This window comes from Scyliorhinus canicula, chromosome 18 (genome assembly GCF_902713615.1).
Source record: "Scyliorhinus canicula chromosome 18, sScyCan1.1, whole genome shotgun sequence".
NCBI lineage: Eukaryota > Metazoa > Chordata > Chondrichthyes > Carcharhiniformes > Scyliorhinidae > Scyliorhinus > Scyliorhinus canicula.
Genome location: NC_052163.1, coordinates 70,110,426 through 70,134,438, shown reverse-complemented (window position 1 = coordinate 70,134,438; position 24,013 = coordinate 70,110,426). Strand labels below are relative to the sequence as shown.

The 24,013-nt window shown below is 51.1% G+C and overlaps 1 protein-coding gene across 1 annotated transcript in view; it reads right to left on the bottom strand.

Moving 5' to 3' along the window:
• Window positions 1-24,013, bottom strand: part of myo15b (myosin XVB) — a 709,406-nt gene that overhangs the window by 415,772 nt on the left and 269,621 nt on the right. Inside the window, exon 23 of the mRNA XM_038776546.1 lies at window positions 11,932-12,022. Within this exon, the coding sequence (XP_038632474.1) occupies window positions 11,932-12,022 (91 nt within the window). The remainder of the gene's footprint in view (window positions 1-11,931; window positions 12,023-24,013) is intronic.

Sequence of the window (24,013 nt, the reverse complement as noted above, 5' to 3'; positions counted from 1 at the left end):
CCACCAGTGCCAACTTATTACGTGTCTAACTTCTTGGCCTTACGGGCCCTACCACTACGCCTTGGTGTTTCCGCAGACGGTACAGCAGGAGTGGAGGCGGACTGCTGAGAATCCTGCCGTGCGACGTTGGTCCTTGTCGGCGTGTGTTTCCTGGGGCATCCCGGCTTGGATGGGCCAGCCTGCTTGCCGGGCATGCTGAATGGCGCGGTACCACCCTGCTCTGCCCACCAGATACACCAGGGACAGAACAGGGGGAGTTCAAGTGTTCCAGGATCTCCCTTGCTGGAGTCACCGGGACGGGCCCCAGAACCTCCTCCTCCCTCGGGGAGCCCAGTGGCCCCGGGCCTCACCTATGGGACGGTGATGTGCGCGGATACAGGCGCCATGGCACCACCGACACCTGGCGCTGCCAGTCCTGGAGGCCCGCTGTGGAATCGACCAGGGTCTGAACGTTCCCAGCGATGGAGCTCAGGGAGTGCACCATTCCTGCCAGGGACTGCGCAACCTCCCGCTGGGATTCTGCGACGCCATCCAGCACGTGGGCAAAGCCGCCGATGCTCTCAGCGATGGTCTGCTGGTATAGGGCCATGGCCTGCTGAGACTGGGCCAGACCCTGGAGCCCGGCGGCAATGTACAGCTGGCTCTGGCGCATGGCTGCCTGTGAGAGGACAGCCCTGTCCTGGGCCACAGATGAAGCGGGCACATCAAGCCCCAAGCCTTGCAGAACCTGACCTATGGCCGAAACCGTTGCCCCCATTGCCTTCCCCAGCAGACGCTATCCGTGTGGTGTCGGCCTGGGTGGCAGCCATGACCGACACCACTCCCTGCTCCTGGACGCGGATGGACACCTCCAACTGCGTCTGCAGATGCTGGAAGACGGCCGTCATCCCGTTGTCCACTCCCTGGGTTTCCAAATGCATCGGGTCTGTGGGTGGGTCTAGTAAGTCCAGGAACCCAGGAACCGTCTGGGCGGCAGCTAGGTGCTGGGTCTGGGCTGCCCTCCGACCGTCCATCCCCTCGGCTGCTCCTACCTCCACCTGCTGTACCGGTTAGGCTGTGTGGTGCGCACCAGTCAGTGACCCTGAAGCCTCATCACTTCCGTGCCCAGCCGAGGTGAGGGTATCTGCGATGGTGAATGTTGTGGGTGACAGCAGTGACGCAAACTCGAGCTCCTCATCTGTTCCCAGATCTGGGGTCTCCTGTGTCGATATTTAGACCGACGCAACTAGTCCGCGGCTCACGTTAGGTGCCGTGTCCGGTGTGTCCGTCGACTGTCTGGCCGTTCTCTGTGCTTCACTGTCCAGAGTCCCCGTCCTCTCTCCGTCACTGTCCTGCTCGCAGCCCTCTCCTCGTCCGACTCACGGCCATCAGTATTCTGACTGTCCGTCCTGTGTTCTTCCGTGTCATGTCTATCCGTCCTCTGTGCCCCGGCCTCAGAGGAGGGCCCCCCTGTCCGTCTTCCTTCCTTCCCCCCTCTGCTGTGCGTCCGTTGGGGCGGATGAGCTTGCAGCTGGATGGCAGGGGCTCCTCCGAGGCGTCCCTGGACGATCGGCTATTAGCAATGGGGAAGACAATGAGGCATGTATCGTTAGACACGCGGGGTCGGGTGTGAGGGGGTGGACGGGGCAGTGCGAGGGGGTGGAGTCAGGGAGGTTAGGGGGTGGAGGGAGTATTGCGAGGGGGTGGAGTGTCGGGGGGGGTTAGGGAGTGGAGGAGTATGTGTCACGGGGTGGGTTGAAAGGGTTGGGGGCAGTGGTAGTGGGTGCAGTGTGAGGGGGGGAGGTGACGGGCTGAGGGGGTGTAGCCAGGCAGGGGTGGGGCGTGGCCCGGGGGAACCCTTGGGGTTCCTCGGGGGAACCCTCGTGAGGTCGTGGAGCTTCTTTCGGCACTGGTCTCCAGAGCGGGGGGTGTGCCCCACAGTACTAAGGTGTGTCCACCTCATGCCCGCCACGCTTCACAGTGCCAGACGGGTGCCTGTGCCCACATCTTGGGCACAGGATGGCACTGCGCTCTTCTACAGCATCCATCAGTGGCTTGAGATCACAGCCCGGAACCTGGGAGTGGCACTGCGGGGCTCAGCCATCTCAATCCTTTGGGTCCTGTGCACGTATTGCGCACTTTAAATGACGCAGCGTGGCATCAGCCGGGCATTGCACGATGACGCTGCTGCTCTGGTACCACGCCCACCGTGTTTCACGCAGCCCCACTGCTGGCCCCTTTTCGGGGCGTGAATCGATCGTGCCCGCGGCCGTTTCACGCTGTCGTGAAACGCGACAGCATTCTCGACGGTGCGGACACTCTGCCTCAATATCGGAGAATCCCGTCCTCCATTTGCCAAAAGATTTCCGTAAAATATGTAAATAGAACAAGCTGGATTTGTAGTTGCCTTCTGCAAAAAAGGTTCTTTTTTGAGTATGGTAGTATGTTTTGAGAAAAGAGAAGGCCCAAAGCCCCTACATAGCCAGAGACTTAGCAATACCGTAGATGAACTTTGACTTCCCAGGAAATTTTGTAGTTGATGTCGTATGGGACTAATTTATAAGAACATAAGAACATAAGAACTAGGAGCAGGAGTAGGCCATCTGGCCCCTCGAGCCTGCTCCGCCATTCAATTAGATCATGGCTGATCTTTTGTGGACTCAGCTCCACTTTCCGGCCCGAACACCATAACCCTTAATCCCTTTATTCTTCAAAAAACTATCTATCTTTACCTTAAAAACATGTAATGAAGGAGCCTCAACTGCTTCACTGGGCAAGGAATTCCATAGATTCACAACCCTTTGGGTGAAGAAGTTCCTCCTAAACTCAGTCCTAAATCTACTTCCCCTTATTTTGAGGCTATGCCCCCTAGTTCTGCTGTCACCCGCCAGTGGAAACAACCTGCCCGCATCTATCCTATCTATTCCCTTCATAATTTTAAATGTTTCTATAAGATCCCCCCTCATCCTTCTAAATTCCAACGAGTACAGTCCCAGTCTACTCAACCTCTCCTCATAATCCAACCCCTTCAGCTCTGGGATTAACCTAGTGAATCTCCTCTGCACACCCTCCAGCGCCAGTACGTCCTTTCTCAAGTAAGGAGACCAAAACTGAACACAATACTCCAGGTGTGGCCGTACTAACACCTTATACAATTGCAACATAACCTCCCTAGTCTTAAACTCCATCCCTCTAGCAATGAAGGACAAAATTCCATTTGCCTTCTTAATCACCTGTTGCACTTGTAAACCAACCTTCTGTGACTCATGCACTAGCACACCCAAGTCTCTCTGAACAGCGGCATGCTTTAATATTTTATCGTTTAAATAATAATCCCGTTTGCTGTTATTCCTACCAAAATGGATAACCTCACATTTGTCAACATTGTATTCCATCTGCCAGACCCGAGCCCATTCACTTAACCTATCCAAATCCCTCTGCAAACTTCCAGTATCCTCTGCACTTTTCGCTTTACCACTCATCTTAGTGTCATCTGCAAACTTGGACACATTGCCCTTGGTCCCCAACTCCAAATCATCAATGTAAATTGTGAACAATTGTGGGCCCAACACGGATCCCTGAGGGACACCACTAGCTACTGATTGCCAACCAGAGAAACACCCATTTATCCCAACTCTTTGCTTTCTATTAATTAACCAATCCTCTATCCATGCTACTACTTTACCCTTAATGCCATGCATCTTTATCTTATGCAGCAACCTTTTGTGTGGCACCTTGTCAAAGGCTTTCTGGAAATCCAGATATACCACATCCATCGGCTCCCCGTTATCTACTGCACTGGTAATGTCCTCAAAATTTACTGTAGAATTGTTTTTTTTCTTCTGATTTAAATGGAGGACATTGCTAAGAAATGAATGTTACCTCAAGAGGTCATAAAGCTGCTAAAAGAAACAAAATAATAACAATAGAATCCACACACTACATATCTATAATGGCTGTGTAGGCCAGGCCTGGTCTCAGTTTTTCACCCCAGTGTGAGAGGGAATAGTTGTTGCTATAGCTACCAGCTGGTCACTTCCACAAAGCAGCCACCTCTTGGTTTTTATCCGTAGTACTCACACATGCTTAGTCTATTTTTTTTGAACTCGTGTGAACAGCCTGCACTTCCAATTCGTTGCAAAAGTGCAGCATAACTGACCTTGTTCACCATGCGCAACGTGAGGTGGAAACCGATACCTTCTCATCTGTCAACATGAGAAGCACGCGGAGTTTCCTGAGCATGAGCAATTGAGCCAAGTCAAGTCATACCACTGTTTACTGTGAAGGGCAAACTTGCACATTGGAGTTGTTGTTGTGGGGATGCGGGTAGAGGAGAGGGGGTGAAGAGTGATGGTCAGACTTTTGTGGGGGGGGGAGGGGGCACAGTCTTCACTGCATTTTAAGCTTTTCTTTTAATCTCTCTCCTCCACCACCCCCTTCCTCAGCTAACCCCCACCCTCCTTCACCTAAACATCTCTCCTGGGGTTTTGGGATGAGAGATGGATTCAGGAGAAGAGGAGCTATTCTCAATCAGCTGCTGGTAGCCAGCATGAAGCGACTGTGGTGAATGAGATTCACACGGCATTATAGTTACCAATGTCACTCTGTTCCAAGTATATATATGTATCAATATTGTAAGTGCAGTTGCACTACCTGACCACCAGGGGGAATAGCTCTGGGAGTTCTCGAGAGTTTGTACTGGGCTCCCCCCTTAGCTCCGCCCAGAACTCCTCCCCCTGGAGCTGCTGTATAAAGATCCGTGCCACAGAGTCAGCCAACCAGTTCACCGAAAGTTCAACGGCTAACAGGCTGGCTCTGTTGTAAGTATATTAAAACCGCTATTCTAATCCTACAAGCACGTGTCCGTAGAATTGATGGTTCCATCAATTTAATATACTTACGAAACAGTCGAAGTAAATCATGGAAGCAGCCCTCAAGCCCGGACGCCTAGAACTCGACCCGCAGGATGCAGAGGCTAAGGAAATTTTTTCCCACTGGCTGAGATGTTTTAAGGCCTACCTGGCAGAAGCCAGCACCGCTGGAACAACGGAGGAACAAAAACTCAGCCTACTGCACGCGAGGGTAAGCCACAGAATCCCCACACAGCTAAATCCGGCCGGTTCTTACACCGCAGCGCTGGCAATATTGGACAAAATGTACGTTAGGCCCATTAACGAGGTTTATGCACACCACGTGTTTACGACTCGCCGTCAGCGGCCTACAGAAACGCTAGCCGAATTTGTACGGGAACTGAACAATCTTTCTAATGACTGTAATTATCAAGCCGTTACCACGGCTGAACATAGGGAGCTTGCTGTGCGGGACGATTTCGTAGCGGGCCTTAGATTTAACTATGTGCGCCAAAGACTGCTGGAAAAGGGGGCCCAGGACTTAGATACTACTGTGGAGGCTTCTACCATTATAGAAGTCTCCTTCTGCAGCCTCACGTCGTTTCCCGCGGACCCCGCGACCTCATCGTGGACCCCCGACCAACAATCCCCCAGGCCTGTGCCGCACGGCCCCCCAGCTACTGCCAAAGCCAGTTACTCTGCTGCCCCAGCCAGCTACTCAGCTGCTCCAGCCAACTACTCAGCTGCCCCAGCCTGCCATTTCTGTGGCCAAAGCCAGCACCCGCGGTAGCACTGCCCAGCCCGATCCGCGACCTGCAGCAGCTGCGGGAAGAAAGGCCACTATGCCAGAGTGTGCCTTGCGAAAAGGGCCCCAGTTTTTAACTCCCCAGGAGAGAGAACAAATCGCTCCCAACACCAGGGGGCCCGCGGGGCTCAAAACGCTGCGGCCTAAGCCCCGACTCCGCCCCCTCCCGCCACATGCGATCCATGGGGGCCGCCATCTTTGCAAACTGCCACCATGCGGCCGGCCACGTGCGACTCATGGGGGCCGCCATCTTCATCGCCGCTCACCACGTGCGATCCACGGGCCCCATCTGCATCTCCATGCTCAGAAAGCTCATCTGAAGACTACGACTTCTCCGGGCACTCATCACGCGGCCCGCAACTCAGCGCAGCGATCCTGTATCAAGCTCGCCAGAACGTACCGACATCTACTTGACCGGACGCCCACTCGGAAGACTACGACCTTCCCGGGCCCGCAACTCAACGCGGTCACCCTAGATCAATCCCGCCCCAAGCACCTACGAAGTTCGATGGCGGAGGTCCAGATCAACGGGTACAGCACGCCATGCCTCTTTGACTCCGGGAGCACCGAGAGCTTTATACACCCAGAGCTGGTAAGACGCTGTTTGCTTCCTATTTTTCCTGTGAGCCAAACTATCGCCCTCGCTTCGGGCTTCCACTCAGTCCAAATCCAAGGACGCACCGTCGCTACGCTCACAATTCGAGGTGCTAGTTATTCAAAATTTAAACGTTATGTCCTGCCTGACCTCTGCGCGCCACTCTTATTAGGCCTGGATTTCCAGTGCAACCTCAAGAGCCTCACCCTCAGCTTCGGTGGGCCCCTGCCTCCACTCACTATCTGCAGCCTAGCCACACTGCGCATCGCCCCCCCCTCTCTTCGCCAATCTCACTCCAGATTGCAAACCAGTAGCTACTCGCAGCAGGAGATACAGCCTACAGGATAGGGTCTTTATCCGATCGGAGGTCCGACGGCAGCTCAGTGAGGGGATCATAGAGGCCAGTAATAGTCCTTGGAGAGCTCAGGTGGTGGTCATCAAGACCGGGGAAAAATTTTGCATGATCGTCGACTATAGCCAGACCATAAATCGCTTTACGCTCCTAGACGCGTATCCCCTCCCCAGAATTGCAGACATGGTTAACCAGATCACCCAATATCGGCTATTTTCCACGGTGGATCTGAAGTCTGCATACCAGCAGCTCCCAATCCGCCCGGAGGACCGCCACTACACGGCGTTCGAGGCTGATGGCCGCCTCTTCCATTTCCTCCGGGATCCCTTCGGCGTCACTAACGGGGTTTTGGTGTTCCAACGAGCAATGGACCGAATGGTAGACCAGTACGGGCTGCGGGCCATGTTTCCGTATCTGGACAATGTTACCATCTGCGGCTATGACCAGCAGGACCACGACGCCAACCTCCACCGTTTTCTCCAGACGGCACAGAAATTAAACCTCACTTATAACAAGGAGAAATGGGTTTTCCGCACAAACAGACTGGCCATCCTCGGCTACGTCATGGAGAACGGAGTCCTGGGCCCAGACCCGGACCGCATGCGCCCCCTCTTAGAACTCCCCCTCCCTCATTGCCCCAAGGTCCTCAAACGGTGCTTGGGGTTCTTTTCATACTACGCCCAGTGGGTCCCTCAATATGCGGACAAAGCCCGCCCACTCTTTAAGGCCACACGATTTCCCCTGTCTGCTGAGGCGCGCCAGGCCTTCAGCTGCATCAAGGAGGACATTGCCAAAGCAGCCATGCGGGCGGTGGATGAATCCACTCCCTTTCAGGTTGAGAGCGACGCCTCAGAGGTAGCTCTAGCAGCCACTTTAAATCAGGCAGGGAGACCCGTTGCATTTTTCTCCGGTACCCTATCCGCTTCAGAACTCCGACACTCCTCTGTCGAGAAGGAAGCACAAGCCATCATGGAGACTGTTCGTCACTGGAGGCACTACCTCGCAGGTAGGAGGTTCACCCTCATCACCGACCAACGATCGGTTGCCTTTATGTTTGACAACTCGCAAAGGGGAAAAATAAAAAATGATAAAATCCTTCGGTGGAGGATCGAACTCTCCACCTATAGTTACGATATTAAATATCGACCGGGGAAGCTCAACGAGCCCTCGGATGCCCTATCCCGCGGGACATGCGCCAGCGCGCAGATCAGCCGTCTGAATGCCATCCACGTTGACCTCTGCCATCCAGGGGTCACCCGGCTCGCCAACTACATCAGAGCCTGAAACTTGCCTTTCTCCAACGAGGAGGTAAAAGCGGTCACCAGGGACTGCCCGATCTGTGCGGAGTGCAAACCGCACTTCTATAGACCAGACAGGGCCCACCTGGTCAAGGTTTCTAGGCCCTTTGAACGTCTTGCGATCAATTTCAAAGGGCCACTACCCTCCACTAACAAGAACATTTATTTCCTCAACATCATCGATGAGTTCTCCTGATTCCCTTTTGCCATTCCGTGCCCCGACATGACCTCCCACACAGTCATTAGGGCCCTGCATAGCGTCTTCACCCTGTTCGGTTTCCCCAGCTACGTGCACAGTGACCGGGGTTCGTCCTTTATGAGCGACGAGCTGCGTCGGTACCTACTCGACAAGGACATCGCCTCGAGCAGGACTACCAGCTACAACCCCAGGGGGAACGGGCAGGTGGAGAGGGAGAACGCGACGGTCTGGAAGACCGTCCTACTGACCCTCCGGTCTAGAAAACTCCAAGTCTCCCAATGGCAAGAAGTCCTCCCAGATGCGCTCCACGCAATTAGATCCCTCCTCTGTACAGCGACAAATCAAACCCCTCACGAGCGGCTCTCTATTTTTTCTAGGGGCACTACCACGGGGGTCTCACTTCCGGCGTGGCTGAGGACACCAGGCCCAGTCCTCCTGAGGAAGCACGTCAGGGGGCACAAAACTGACCCCCTTGTCGAAAAGGTGCACCTCCTCCATTCCAACCCCCAGTACGCATTCACGGAGTTCCTGGACGGTCGCCAGGACACAGTATCCCTTCGTGACCTGGCACCCGCTGGATCCAGCCCCCCCCCCCCCCACCCCACCCCCACGAGGAACCCCTTACCCTGTTCCCTATGCTGCCCTGGCGCCCCCTCGCGCCCCCGATTCCGCAAGCTCGCCCCATCTGTTCCACGTGCCAGCACCAGCCCGCCCCCAGCGTCTCCGGTCGAGCCAGAGGTGTATGAAGTTTGGACGAGACCCGCCCCGGAGTCTGCCATCGTACTCCAGCTCTCAACACCCACCCAGCCACCGCAATAGGCTGCAACCCTGGTGCTCTGCAGATCGAAACGAACAATTCGTCCACCGGACAGACTAACTCTGTGAGCCAACACCACCGCTGGGGGTGAATGTGGTGAATGAGATTCACATGGCATTATAGTTACCAATGCCACTCTGTTCCAAGTATATATATGTATCAATATTGTAAGTGCAGTTGCACTACCTGACCACCAGGGGAGTAGCTCTGGGAGTTCTCGAGAGTTTGTACTGGGCTCCCCCCTTGGCTCCGCCCAGAACTCCTCCCCCTGGAGCTGCCGTATAAAGATCCGTGCCACAGAGTCAGCCAGCCAGTTCACTGAAAATTCAACGGCTAACAGGCTGGCTCTGTTGTAAGTATATTAAAACCGCTATTCTAATCCTACAAGCATGTGTCTGTAAAATTGATGGTTCCATCAGCGACATTGGCAGAAGATTGCAGGGACCCCCAGCCGCCAGTGTTCAGTGTTCAGTGAATGGAGCGCGATCCTTCAGGTGCTGGCGGAGGAGGAGCCTCTGCAAGCTGTAGTGACCAAAGTACACAAACATTAGAACCTTTCGTTTTAGAAGATGAGAAATCAAGATGACCTGAGAAAAGGCGTCTCATCGTCTGTCCATTGGTTTAACGACACGTTTAATATGACATAATCACAAGCAGAAATTGTTGCGTTGGATTATTGTAAAATACTTTTTTAATTAAAGTGCTTTAGAGGGAGAAAGAGAAAGAAACTGAAAGACCCAGGAATTTATTTTAAAAAAAGATCAAGTCCAGTTTAGTGCTTATAGTGTTATGGGCCAGGGTTTAGGGAACCCCAAAGTGTATCATGGAGTTCACCTGACCCACAACTTTTAATAGATTGTGATATGGGGAGCACAGGGCCCACTCTACAGGTGTGGTACAGCAGAAATGGAAAAGTATTTTTTAAAGCAAAGCAAAACTTAATTTTTTTCAGACCGAGGAAGCTTGCCATGTCCGATAGCCAGGCCTCTGACTTCGGGAGCTTTGAGTCCCTCCATGCCAGCAGAATTTGTCGCCGGGAGTGGGCAGCACGGTGGCCTAGTGGTTAGCACAACCGCCTCACGGCGCTGAGGTCCCAGGTTCGATCCCGGCTCTGGGTCACTGTCCATGTGGAGTTTGCACATTCTCCCCATGTCTGCGTGGGTTTCGCCCCCACAACCCAAAAATGCGCAGAGTAGGTGGATTGGCCACGCTAAATTGCCCCTTAATTGGAAAAAATAATTGGGCAATCTAAATTAAAAAAAAAAAAAGAATTTGTCGCCGGGCTACCAGGGAAGCAAAGGTCAGAATATCGCCTCTCTCCTGGACTCCCGGGTCCTCCGAAACCCCCAAAATTGCCACCTCTGGACTCATCACCACCCTTGTTTTCAGTACCCGGGACATAACGTCCGCGAATTCCTGCCAGTACCCCCTGAGGTTTGGACATGCCCAGAACATGTGGACATGGTTCGCTGGTCCTCCCGCACATCTGGTGCACCTGTCCTCCAATCCAAAGAATTTACTCATCCGGGCCACTGTCATGTGGACCCGGTGGACGACCTTGAATTGGATCAGGCTGAGCCTGGCGCATGTTGCGGTCGGATTTTCCCTGCTCAACGCCTCCGCCCATAGGCCCTCTTCTATCCCACCTCCGATCTCCTCCTCCCACTTCAGCTTCAGCTCTTCGGTCTGCGTCTCCTCTGCTCCCATAAGTTCTTCATATATATCCGAGACCCCCCCCCTCCCCCACCCATCCACTGGACACTACCCTTTCCTGGATCCCCCTAAGTGGCAGGTGTGGGAAGGATGGAATCTGTCTGCGTAGAAAGTCCTGCATCTGCAAGTACCTGAAATCATTCCATCTCGCCAGCCCAAATTTCTCCTCCAGCGCCCTCATGCTCGGGAAGCTCCCTTCTAAGAACAGATCCCCCATCCTCTCAATCCCAGCCCTCTGCCATATTTGGAACCCACCGCCCATATTCCCTGGGGCAAACCGGTGATTATCGCAAATTGGGCACCAAACCGATGCCCTCACTTCCCCCATGTGCCTCGTCCATTGGCCCCAGATCTGCAAAGCCGCCACCACTATCGGGCTTATGAAATACCGTGCCGGCGGGATCGGCAGGGGTGCCGTAACCATGGCTGCCAAACTGGTGCCCCTGCACGAAGCGGCCTCCATCCACCCCCAAACCGACCCCGCACCCACCATCCACTTCCTTATCAAAGCTATATTGGCCGCCCAGTTGTAATTACTAAAATTCTGCAGCGCCAGCCCCCCTTCCCCTCGGTTCCTCTCGAGCATCACCCTCTTCACCCGCGGGGACTTTCCCTCCCACACAAATCCCATAATCATTTTATTGACCCTCTTAAAAAAGGACCGCGGAGTGAAAATGGGGAGACATACGAACAGGAATCTCGGGAGGATTGTCATTTTCATCGTCTGCACTCTCCCCGTTAGTGACAGTTCCGAAACTCGACCCTCATTTGCTCCACCAACCGGGATAACTTCAACTTGTGCCACCGACCCCAGTCCTGCGCCACCTGTATCCCTGAAACTATGGGTTAAATGGCTGGCTTTGAAAGCAGACCAAGGCAGGCCAGCAGCATGGTTCGATTCCCGTAACAGCCTCCCCGAACAGGCGCCGGAATGTGGCGACTAGGGGCTTTTCACAGTAACTTCATTGAAGCCTACTCGTGACAATAAGCGATTTTCATTTCATAATGGACTGAACTGATATCTCTACGCATCTTCTCTACTGTTGTAGCACATATGCTTCACCCGGTGTCTATGCCTATGTATTTACATTGTGTATTTATCATGTGTCCTTTGTTTTTCATGTGTGTAACGATCTGCCTGGACTGTACGCAGAACAATACTTTTCACTGTACCTTGGCACACGTGACAATAAATCAAATCATTCACTGAATGTAATCGAGGAAGAGGGACGGGGAAATAAGCTGAGTGGAGAATAGGTGGGGTGTTGGGGAAGAGAAGGGAGGAGAGGCTGTCTGTCAAATGTGAGATAATTACTTTCCAACCTGTTTGCTTCTCCTGTGAGCAACAGCTCGTGAGATGACCACAGCAGTTCCAAACTGTAAAAACGTTCTCTTCAACCTCTTGTAGCGAGTCCTGTAGTGGACAAATTAACGCATGGAGTTAGAGAATGGGACAGTGGATACACAAACCTCATTTCCCACTGCTGTAAAAGTTAATAACTGGGGTCAAAGGGTAACACTGGTATTCCCAGAAAAACTGTTGCCAAATCTATAACCCACAATCCTCCGGGGAAGTCCGTACATTCAAAGAAGTACATTGATTCAGACCTGAATTAACTACATGTGGGGCTTTGAATGGAATGCAAACTGTGTTACTCACATCTGCTTCCACAACAGGTCTCTACGGATTGAGCCATATCTTTGATTTAAATATTTTTATTAAGAGAAATTTTCAATCACAGAAAATAACAAATTACACAACAATTACAGTTATCAACACCCCCACCCCCCGAAAAAACAACCATGACAAAGACTCAAAACAAACCCCAAAGTTGCCCCCTACCCCTGACATCTGACAGTGACCAGTTCCCCGAAATAGGAAATGAACGGCTGCCGCACCTCGAATAAAGCCCTCATGATGTACTTGACCTTTACTGAATGAAAAATCTCCATTAGGTCACTTAACCACGACGAAGCACTGGTTGGATACTGAGTCCTCCATCCAGGCAGAACTCGCCTTCAGGCTATTAGCAAAGCGAAGGATGAGCATTCGCCTGCCCCCCCCGTCTGCAGCTCCAGCAGGTCCAAGACCCCGAAGACAGCCACCAATGAGCAAGGCTACAATCAATCCCAACAATTCCTGACTTGGTGCTGAAGAAGGAAATCCAGAAGTTCAGGAGTTCAGGGCAAGACCAGAGCATGTGCGTGTTATTTGCTGGACCCTGTGAACATCCGCGATGAGTCATATCTTTAATTAATGTCAGGAGAACTGGATCAGTAGATCATTGGTGAGTAGTTGACTAAATTGGTCATTTACAACAGTACAGTCTGAAGTGCTGACTCACAATGAGGCACCATACGGTATCTTGAGGAGAGGTACGGTGTACTTGCAGACTACAGTCACTAGTGAATAGCATTGAGACAGAAAATTGAAATTCAATCGACCTGGAGATGCTCCCATTGATCATTTGAAAAGCAGGTGTGATCCCTGATTCCATCAATTTGTTCCAAAACTCCTGCTGTGCATTCCATCACTTTCAATGCAAAATGCATACTATTCATCCCATGGGATTAAGTGGAAGGCAATTTAACCCCCAACAGCAGCATTTTGCGACCTGAAGTATCTTACAGCAAATTAGTGGCACAAGATACTTCCTCAGCAACTTATCTGTTACCCTTCAGAAGGCTGTATCTGTCTTGTTACAGGTACCTCTCGGTAAATACCAGTAAAAGATATGTATAGGTTAAGTGAGTGAACAAGTAGTCGGAAGAATAGAAAAGCAGAATCTTTTTAAAGGTGAGAAGTTAGTAAATATTGATACTGTATCAGAGGGATTTGGGAGGAGTGCTTGTCCACAAGATACACAGTTATCATGCAGGCAGATTAAATAGTTAGGAAAACAAATGGTTAAATCAGCCTTTATTACATGGGCGGTGCAGGATAAAAGTGAGAAAGTAGCTGAAATTATATAGGATTTTGGTATGACCACACTTCAAGTACTGTGTACAGATTCAAACTCCTTATATAAGGAAATATATTCTTGCCTTAAAGGATATTTAACAAAGGAGCACTAGATTGATTCCTGGCATGACAGTGTTGACACAAGGGGAGAGATCGAGTAGAATAAGACCTCTGTTCTCAGAAGAATGAGAATTTTTGCGATCTGGGCAAGGGAGCAGGAGAGGCGACTGAGGGAGAATCCGTTCATATTGGGGAGGGAGTTTTAGGTATCTGGGGATACAAGTGGCAAGGGACTGGGGTCAGCTTCATAAACTAAATTTGCGCAGGGTGATTGAGCAAATGAAATGGGACTTCCGTAGGTGGGACGTGCTCCCGCTGTCATTGGCAGGGAGGGTACAGACTGTGAAAATAACAGGCCACCCGAGATTGATGTTTGTGTTTCAGTGTCTCGCAATCTTTATCCCCAAGGTATTTTTTAGGAAAATGAACGCGGCGATCTCGGGTTTCATATAGGCTGGGAAAGCCCCGAGGGTGAAGAAGGTCCTTCTTGAGCAGGGGCGCAGGGAAAAGGGCTTGGCCTTTCCGAACTTTATTAATTACTACTGGGCGGCTAATATTTCGATGGTTAGGAAGTAGGTAGTGGGGGAGGGGTTGGTGTGGGAACGGGTAGAGGCAGCATCTTGTCAGGGCATGAGTCTGGAGGCTCTGATAACAGCAACTCTGCCATTCTCGCCGGCTCGGTACTCCACAAGCCCAGTGGTAGCGGCAGCCCTGAGAGTGTGGGGGCAATGGAGGCAGCACATGAGACTGGAGGGGGCGTTGATGTGTTCACCAATCTGTGACAATCACTGGCTTGCTCCGGGGGGCGCTGGATGGGGGCTTCGTGAGGTGGCAGAGGGCAGGGATTGAGAGATTTGGGGATCTCTTCATTGAGGAGGGTTTCCCGAGCCTGGAGGAGCTAGAGGAGGAGTTTGAGTTACCGAGTGGGAACGGATTTCGGTACCTACAGGTACGGGACTTTTTCCGGAGGCAGGTTCCAAGGTTCCCTCGCCTCCCTCTAAGGGGACTACAGGTTAAGGTGATGTCTAAAACAGGGGTTGGGGAGGGGAGGGTCTCGGAAATATATAAGGAATTGATGGAGAGGGAAGGGGTCCCAATCGGGGAGGTGAAGCGGAAGTTGGAAGACGAGACGAGTTGGGGGGGGGGAAGAGTTGGAAGTCGGGCCATGGGGGAAGGCCCTGAAAAAAATCAATGCATCCTCATCGTATGCCAGGCTCAGCCTGATCCAATTCAAAGTGGCTCAAACGGCTCACATGACTGTGACCCAGATGAGTAGGTTTTTTGAGGAGGTGGAGGACAGGTGTGGTCGGTGCGGGGGAAGTCCTGCGAACCATGTCCATGTATTCTGGGCATGTCCGAGGCTGAAGGGATTCTGGCAGAGATTTTCAGATGTCATGTCAGAGGGCCTAGAAGGGAGAGTGACTCCGAGGTGGCAATATTTGAAGTGTCGGAAGATCCGGGAGCCCAGCAGAGACTGTGGTCCGGAGACGGATTTTGCTGGGATGGAGGGACTCGGAGCCTTCAACGTCGGGGGGTGGGGGTCAGCCATGGCAGAGTTTCTCAGGCTAGAGAAGATTAAGTTCGCCTACAGGGATTCGCTCGGAGGTGGCAGCCGTTCATCGACTTCTTTAAGGAAAACTGAGCGTCAGCAGAAGGGGGGGGGGGGGGGGGGGGGGGGGGGGGGGCGTGGAAGTGGAGAATAAGGGCAGGGAATTTAATATATGGGTAGCTAGGAGTTAGGGCGGGGGTAAGTTGGGTATGCTACTGTGGGGGTTTTGCGTGTGTCGGACCATTCTGTTATTCAGAATGTGAATTTGTTAAAATGTTAAAATTATAAATGCCTCAATAAAATGTTTCCTAAAAAAATAATAATCTTATGTTGAGGGATCAGCTATTTAGAATTGAGATGGTGGTGTTAGCGGTGATGTCACTGAATTAGTTAGCCAGACATCAGGCTAATGCTCTGGGGACATGGGTTCAAATCCCACCATGGTCCACTCGTTTTGTTCATTAAAATGGAATAAAAAGGGACTTTTTCCGGTGGCGACCATGGAGGAGTAGGTCGCACATTCGATAGCTCCCGCCTGAAACGGACTTTCGGACCTTTTTTCCTGACTTTTCTCGGACTTTATGCGATAGATCGGTGAAGTGGACAATAGGAATAAGAAGGATTCCCTCTCCAATGTATGGCTAATTGGACTAGAAGTGGCCGTGTGAAAAGACTTGGCCCGGATAGAGTGACGCAGTCGGAGCTGGTACCGCGGCGCAGCATGACGGAGGGTCAGGACCAGGGAGCAGTGGCTCAGTGGTCTAAGGAGCAGCAGGTCAAGTTCTTTAAGGACTGTTTCACTGAGCTGAAAAAGGAAACGCTGGACCCGATCAAGGCTGCGATCGATCAAGTGGTATTGAATCAGGCAGCCCAAGAGAAAGCGATACAAGAAATTGAGCTGAAGTTGTCCAGCTAGGAGGACTATCTAAGGTGGAGGTGTTGGATGAGTGCCACAAGAGAATGCAGGAGAAGTTGGAGGATCTCGAGAATAGGTCCAGGAGGCAGAACTTAAGGTTCGTTGGCCTCCCCAAAGGAATTGCGGGGTCGAATTCGGGGAGCATATGTGGCGAGCATGCTGGAGACGCTGATGGGGCCTGGGGCGTTTTCTCGGCCCCTGGAAGCGGACGGAGCACATCGAGTCCTCGCAAGGAAGCCTGAGGCGAATGACCCACCGAGGGCCATGGTGGTGTGTTTCCACTGTTTTCTGGACAAAGAACTTGTCTTGCGGTGGGCCAAGAAGGAGCGAAGCAGCAGATGGGAGAACAGCGAGACGCGCATCTATCAGGACCTGGGAGCGGAGTTGGCCAAGAGACGTGCTGAGTTTAACCAGGTGAAGGCGATCCTCTTCAAGAAGGGGGTGAAATTCGGGATGCTGTATCCAGCGCGATTGTGGGTTACGTACGAAGACCGGCACTTATACTTTGAGGCACCGGACATTTATCAAGAAAGCGTCTTAAAGGACACTTAAGTCTTGAAGGAGTTATGTGGCGGCGGTTTGTAATTTTTGTAATTCTTGTATCGGTTCAAATAAGACTGTATAGGGTTCTGGGTTAAGTATTGTGCTGGGGCAGTGGTTTGAGGGTGCTTTGGTTTTGCAGAAATTGGATGCGGAGGGGGGAGGGGGGCCCCGAAGTTGGTGCTATTCTGTGGGAGGTTGGGTCTGGTTTCAAGCAATTGTTTCTGCATTGGTTTATGTTAATTTATTTTACTTGAGGTTGTTTACTTACTGGGGGCTGCGATGTTTTTAAATGGTTTATGCATGTCGGGAGAGGGGTTCGAACAATAGGGAGCCAGACTGTTTGGTACCAAGGGCGGGGGCAGTCGGGGTCAGCATGGGTCAACTGACTCTCGGAAGCGTGGTGGGGGGCGCATATGTGCTAAGATAGCACGGTAGCATGGTGGTTAGCATAAATGCTTCACAGCTCCAGGGTCCCAGGTTCGATTCCCGGCTGGGTCACTGTCTGTGTGGAGTCTGCACATCCTCCCCGTGTGTGCGTGGGTTTCCTCCGGGTGCTCCGGTTTCCTCCCACAGTCCAAAGATGTGCGGGTTAGGTGGATTGGCCAGGCTAAATTACCCTTAGTGTCCTAAAAAAATAAGGTTAATGGGGGTTGTTGGGTTACTGGTATAGGTATACGTGGGCTTGAGTAGGGTGATCATTGCTCTGCACAATATCGAGGGCCGAAGGGCCTGTTCTGTGCTGTACTGTTCTAATTCTAATTCTAAGATGGTGTTTGACCTGGGGGGTTAGGTTTTGGGGGCTGTTGTGGAGGGGGGAGGGGGGAAGGTGGAGGCTGCTTCGCTAACAGAGGAGGAACTATTATCAGGGAACAAAAGGGAGGTCGGGGGCAGTTGCTGCTTGTGGGGGAGCTCGGGGAAGCGGGGGCGCGGGCTCTGGGCTGGCCAAATAAAGGGCAGCTCCCCCCCCCCCCCCCCCCCCCCCGGTCCAGGCTGATTACGTGGAATGTGAGCGGTTTGAATGGGCCGGTCAAAAGGGCTCGCGTTTTCGTGCATTTAAAGGGGCTGAAGGCAGACGTAGCAATGCTTCAGGAGACACATCTAAAGATTATTGATCAGACGAGATTGAGAAAGGGGTGGGTTGGTCAGGTGTTTCACTCTGGACTGGACTCAAAGACCAGGGGGGTAGCGATATTGATCAGCAAGCGGGTGGCGTTTGAGGCTGGAAGAATTGGCTCACATTTTAGGCTGGAAGAATTGTGGCAGAGAAGTGGGGTAGATAGATTATGGTGTGTGGGAAGCTGCAGGGTGTACGGGTGGTGCTTGTAAACGTATACACTCCGAACTGGGACAATGTAGGATTTATGAGACGGGTGTTAGGCAAGATCCCGGACCTAGAGTAAGATGGCGGGGGGTAGATCCGTGGAGATTCGAACGGCCGAGGGTGAGGGAGTTTTCATTTTTTTCTCATGTCCATAAAGTTCACTCTCGAATTGATTTTTTTGTGCTAAGCAGGGTGCTAATTCCCAAGGTGGCGGAGACGGAATATTCGGCGATTGCAGTCTCTGATCATGCCCCGCATTGGGTGGATTTGCGGCTCAGTGAGGAGAGAGGGCAGCGCCCGCTGTGGAGGCTGGATGTGGGGTTGTTAACGGACGAAGCGGTCTGCGGGCGGGTGAATAAGTCCATTCAGAATTACCTGGATACAAACGATACGGGTGAGGTATCAGCAGCGGTGATTTGGGAGGCTCTGAAAGCAGTTGTAAGAGGGGAAATAATTTTGATTCGGTCCCACAGAGAAAAGGTGGAACGAGCAGAGAGGGAGAGATTAGTGGAGGAGATATGCGGAGGCCCTGGACGCGAGGCTCTTGAGGGAGCATCGGAAACTACACGCAGAGTTTGAGTTGTTGACCACGGGGAGGGCGGTGGAGCAGTTGAGGAGGGCAAGGGAGGGGGGGGGGGGGGAGTCTACGAATATGGGGAAAAGGCGAGAGAAGCGGACAGGGAGATTGGGGGAGTAAGGAATACGGAGGGTAACATGGTCTTGGACCCAGGGGGGTGAACAATGTTTTTAAAGAATTTTATAGCAAACTATGAGTCGGAACCCCCGCCTGGTGTAGAAGGGATGAGGCAGTTGCTGGATCAGTTGAGGTTTCCAAGGATGGAGGAGGACCTGGTCGAGGGGCTGGGGGCCCCGATTGAAGCAGAGGAAATTGTTAAAGGACTGGAGGGCATGCAGTCGGGCAAGGGTCCGGGGCCAGACAGTTACCCAGTAGAATTCTATAAGAAGTTCTCAGAGGTGTTGTGCCCACTGCTGATGAGGACCTTTAATGAGGCTAAATAGACGATGTCGCAGGCCTCGATTTCGTTCATCCTTAAACGAGAAAAAGACCGGGAGCAATGTGGGTCATATAGGCCGATCTCGTTTTTGAATGCAGATGCCAAGCTGCTGGCTACGATTTTGGTCACTAGGATAGTAGACTGTGTCCCGGGGGTGATAGGGGAGGACCAAACTGGTTTTGTTAAGGGTAGACAGCTCAATGCTAACGTTCAGAGGCTTTTGAATGTAATGATGATGCCGTCAGAAGGAGAGGAGGCGGAGGTGGTGGTTGCGATGGACGCGGAGAAGGCTTTTGATCGGGTGGAGTGGGAGTATCTTTGGGAGACGCTGGGAAGGTTTGGGTGTGGTGAGGGCTTCATCGACTGGGTGTGATTGCTCTACCAGGCGCCGGTAGCGAGTGTGTGCACGAACCGGCTGAGGTTGGGGTACTTTAAGCTACACCGAGGGGCGAGGCAGGGGTGCCCCCTCCCCCCGTTGCTGTTCGCTCTGGCTATAGAGCCATTGGCCAAGGCGCTGAGAGTGTCAAGGAAGTGGCAGGGGCTGGTTCGGGGGGTAGAGCATCGGGTTTCGCTGTACGTGGACGATCTGGTCTCGTACATCTCGGACCCGGTGAAGGGGATGGGGGAGGTTATACAGATCTGGGGAATTTGGCAGGTTCTCGGGGTACAAATTGAGAATGGGAAAAAGTGAATTGTTCGTGATCCATGCAAGGGGGCAGGAGAGGAGACTGAAGGAGCTGCCACTCAGGATGGTAGAGAGGAGCTTTCGCTACCTGGGAATACAGGTGGCTCGGAAATGGGAGGCATTACACAAGCTCAACCTAACCCGGCTGGTGGAGCAAATGGAGGGGGACTTTAAAAGATGGGATATGCTCCCGCTATCGCTGGCGGGGAGGGTACAGACCGTGAAAATTATGGTCCTCCCCAGACTTTTGTTTGTCTTCCAGTGCCTCCCATCTTCATCCCTAAGGCCTTTTGCAAGCGGGTAAACAAGATTATTTTGGGCTTTGTATGGGCGAATAAAACCCCACGAGTGAAGAAAATGTTGTTGGAGCGCAGTCGGGGGGAGGGTGGTTGGCGCTGCCGAACTTCTGCAACTACTACTGGGTGGCGAATATAGCGATGCTTAGGAAGTGGGTAAAGCGGGAGGCGTAGACATGGGAGCGGATGGGGGCGGCGTCATGCAAAGGCACCAGTTTGGGAGCATTGGTAGTGGCACCTCTGCCGTTCTTGCTGGCCCGTTACTCCACTAGCCCGGTGGTGGTGGCGGCAATGTCCAAGGTGCTAGGGGCTGGTTTAGCTCACTCAGCTAAATCGCTGGCTTTTGAAGCAGACTAAGCAGGCCAGCAGCACGGTTCAATTCCCGTACCAGCCTCCCCGGACAGGCGCCGAATGTGGCGACTAGGGGCTTTTCACAGTAACTTAATTGAAGCCTACTCGTGACAATAAGCGATTTTCATTTCATTTTTCATTTCATTGAGGATCTGGGGGCAATGGAGGAGGTATAAGAAGGTGGAGGGTGCGTCAGTCTGGACCTCGATTTGCAATAACCACAGGTTCGCGCTGGGCAGGATAGATGGCAGGTTCTGAAGTTGGCAGAGAGCATGAATTCGATGGATAAGAACATAAGAACATAAGAACTTAAGAACTAGGAGCAGGAGTAGGCCATCTGGCCCCTCGAGCCTGCTCCGCCATTCAATTAGATCATGGCTGATCTTTTGTGGACTCAGCTCCACTTTCCGGCCCGAACACCATAACCCTTAATCCCTTTATTCTTCAAAAAACTATCTATCTTTACCTTAAAAACATGTAATGAAGGAGCCTCAACTGCTTCACTGGGCAAGGAATTCCATAGATTCACAACCCTTTGGGTGAAGAAGTTCCTCCTAAACTCAGTCCTAAATCTACTTCCCCTTATTTTGAGGCTATGCCCCCTAGTTCTGCTGTCACTCGCCAGTGGAAACAACCTGCCCGCATCTATCCTATCTATTCCCTTCATAATTTTAAATGTTTCTATAAGATCCCCCCTCATCCTTCTAAATTCCAACGAGTACAGTCCCAGTCTACTCAACCTCTCCTCATAATCCAACCCCTTCAGCTCTGGGATTAACCTAGTGAATCTCCTCTGCACACCCTCCAGTGCCAGTACGTCCTTTCTCAAGTAAGGAGACCAAAACTGAACACAATACTCCAGGTGTGGCCGCACTAACACCTTATACAATTGCAACATAACCTCCCTAGTCTTAAACTCCATCCCTCTAGCAATGAAGGACAAAATTCCATTTGCCTTCTTAATCACCTGTTGCACTTGTAAACCAACCTTCTGTGACTCATGCACTAGCACACCCAAGTCTCTCTGAACAGCGGCATGCTTTAATATTTTATCGTTTAAATAATAATCCCGTTTGCTGTTATTCCTACCAAAATGGATAACCTCACATTTGTCAACATTGTATTCCATCTGCCAGACCCGAGCCCATTCACTTAACCTATCCAAATCCCTCTGCAGACTTCCAGTATCCTCTGCACTTTTCGCTTTACCACTCATCTTAGTGTCATCTGCAAACTTGGACACATTGCCCTTGGTCCCCAACTCCAAATCATCAATGTAAATTGTGAACAATTGTGGGCCCAACACGGATCCCTGAGGGACACCACTAGCTACTGATTGCCAACCAGAGAAACACCCATTTATCCCAACTCTTTGCTTTCTATTAATTAACCAATCCTCTATCCATGCTACTACTTTACCCTTAATGCCATGCATCTTTATCTTATGCAGCAACCTTTTGTGTGGCACCTTGTCAAAGGCTTTCTGGAAATCCAGATATACCACATCCATCGGCTCCCCGTTATCTATTGCACTGGTAATGTCCTCAAAAAATTCCACTAAATTAGTTAGGCATGACCTGCCTTTAACGAACCCATGCTGCGTCTGCCCAATGGGACAATTTCTATCCAGATGCCTCGCTATTTCTTCCTTGATGATAGATTCCAGCATCTTCCCTATTACCGAAGTTAAACTCACTGGCCTATAATTTCCTGCTTTCTGCCTACCTCCTTTTTTAAACAGTGGCGTCACGTTTGCTAATTTCCAATCCACCGGGACCACCCCAGAGTCTAGTGAATTTCGGTAAATTATCACTAGTGCATCTGCAATTTCCCTAGCCATCTCTTTTAGCACTCTGGGATGCATTCCATCAGGGCCAGGAGACTTGTCTACCTTAGGCCCCATTAGCTTGCCCATCACTCCCTCCTTAGTGATAATAATCCTCTCAAGGTCCTCACCTGTCATAGCCTCATTTCTATCAGTCGCTGGCATGTTATTTGTGTCTTCCACTGTGAAGACCGACCCAAAAAACCTGTTCAGTTCCTCAGCCATTTCCTCATTTCCCATTATTAAAACTCCCTTCTCATCCTCTAAAGGACCAATATTTACCTTAGCCACTCTTTTTTGTCTTATATATTTGTAAAAACTTTTACTGTCTGTTTTTATATTCTGAGCAAGTTTACTCTCATACTCTATCTTACTCTTCTTTATAGCTTTTTTAGTAGCTTTCTGTTGCCCCCTAAAGATTTCCCAGTCCTCTAATCTCCCAGCACTCTTTGCCACTTTATATGCTTTTTCCTTCAATTTGATACTCTCCCTTATTTCCTTAGATATCCACGGTCGATTTTCCCTCTTTCTTCCGTCCTTCCTTCTTGTTGGTATAAACCTTTGCTGAGCACTGTGAAAAATCGCTTGGAAGGTTCTCCACTGTTCCTCAACTGTTCCACCATAAAGTCTTAGCTCCCAGTCTACCTTAGCTAGTTCTTCTCTCATCCCCTTGTAATCTCCTTTGTTTAAACACAAAACACTAGTATTTGATTTTACTTTCTCACCCTCCATCTGTATTTTAAATTCCACCATATTGTGATCGCTCCTTCCGAGAGGATCCCTAACTATGAGATCATGAATCAATCCTGTCTCATTACACAGGACAAGATCTAGGACCGCTTGTTCCCTCGTAGGTTCCATTACATACTGTTCTAGGAAACTATCGCGGATACATTCTATAAACTCCTCCTCACGGTTGCCTTGACCGACCTGGTTAAACCAATCGACATGTAGATTAAAATCCCCCATGATAACTGCTGTACCATTTCTACATGCATCAGTTATTTCTTTGTTTATTGCCTGCCCCACCATATCGTTACTATTTGGTGGCCGATAGACTACTCCTATCAGTGACTTTTTCGCCTTACTATTCCTGATTTCCACCCAAATGGATTCAACCTTATCCTCCATAGCACCGATGTCATCCCTTACTATTGCCCGGATGTCATCCTTAAATAACAGAGCAACACCACCTCCCTTACCATCCACTCTGTCCTTCCGAATAGTTTGATACCCTCGGATATTTAACTCCCAGTCGTGACCATCCTTTAACCATGTTTCAGTAATGGCCACTAAATCATAGTCATTTATGATGATTTGTGCCACCAACTCATTTACTTTATTCCGAATACTACGAGCATTCAGGTAAAGTACACTTATGTTGGTTTTTTTACCTCTGTTTTGAATCTTAACATCTCCAGTTTTATTCCTTTTGTTATTACTGGGCCTATTCACTGTGCTCCCCTCAGTCACTGTACCTTGTACTGTCGCCCTTATGGATTTCTGACTATGTCTTCTCTGCCTTGCACTTTTCCCCTTACTTCCTTTTGTTTCTGTCCCTGTTTTACTACCTTCCAACTTCCAGCATTGGTTCCCATCCCCCTGCCACATTAGTTTAAACCCTCCCCAACAGCTCTAGCAAACACCCCCCTAGGACATCGGTTCCAGTCCTGCCCAAGTGCAGACCGTCCGGTTTGTACTGGTCCCACCTCCCCCAGAACCGGTCCCAATGCCCCAGGAATTTGAATCCCTCCCTCTTGCACCATCTCTCGAGCCACGCATTCATCCTATCTATCCTGACATTCCTACTCTGACTAGCTCGTGGCACTGGTAGCAATCCTGAGATTACTACCTTTGAGGTCCTACTTTTTAGTTTAACTC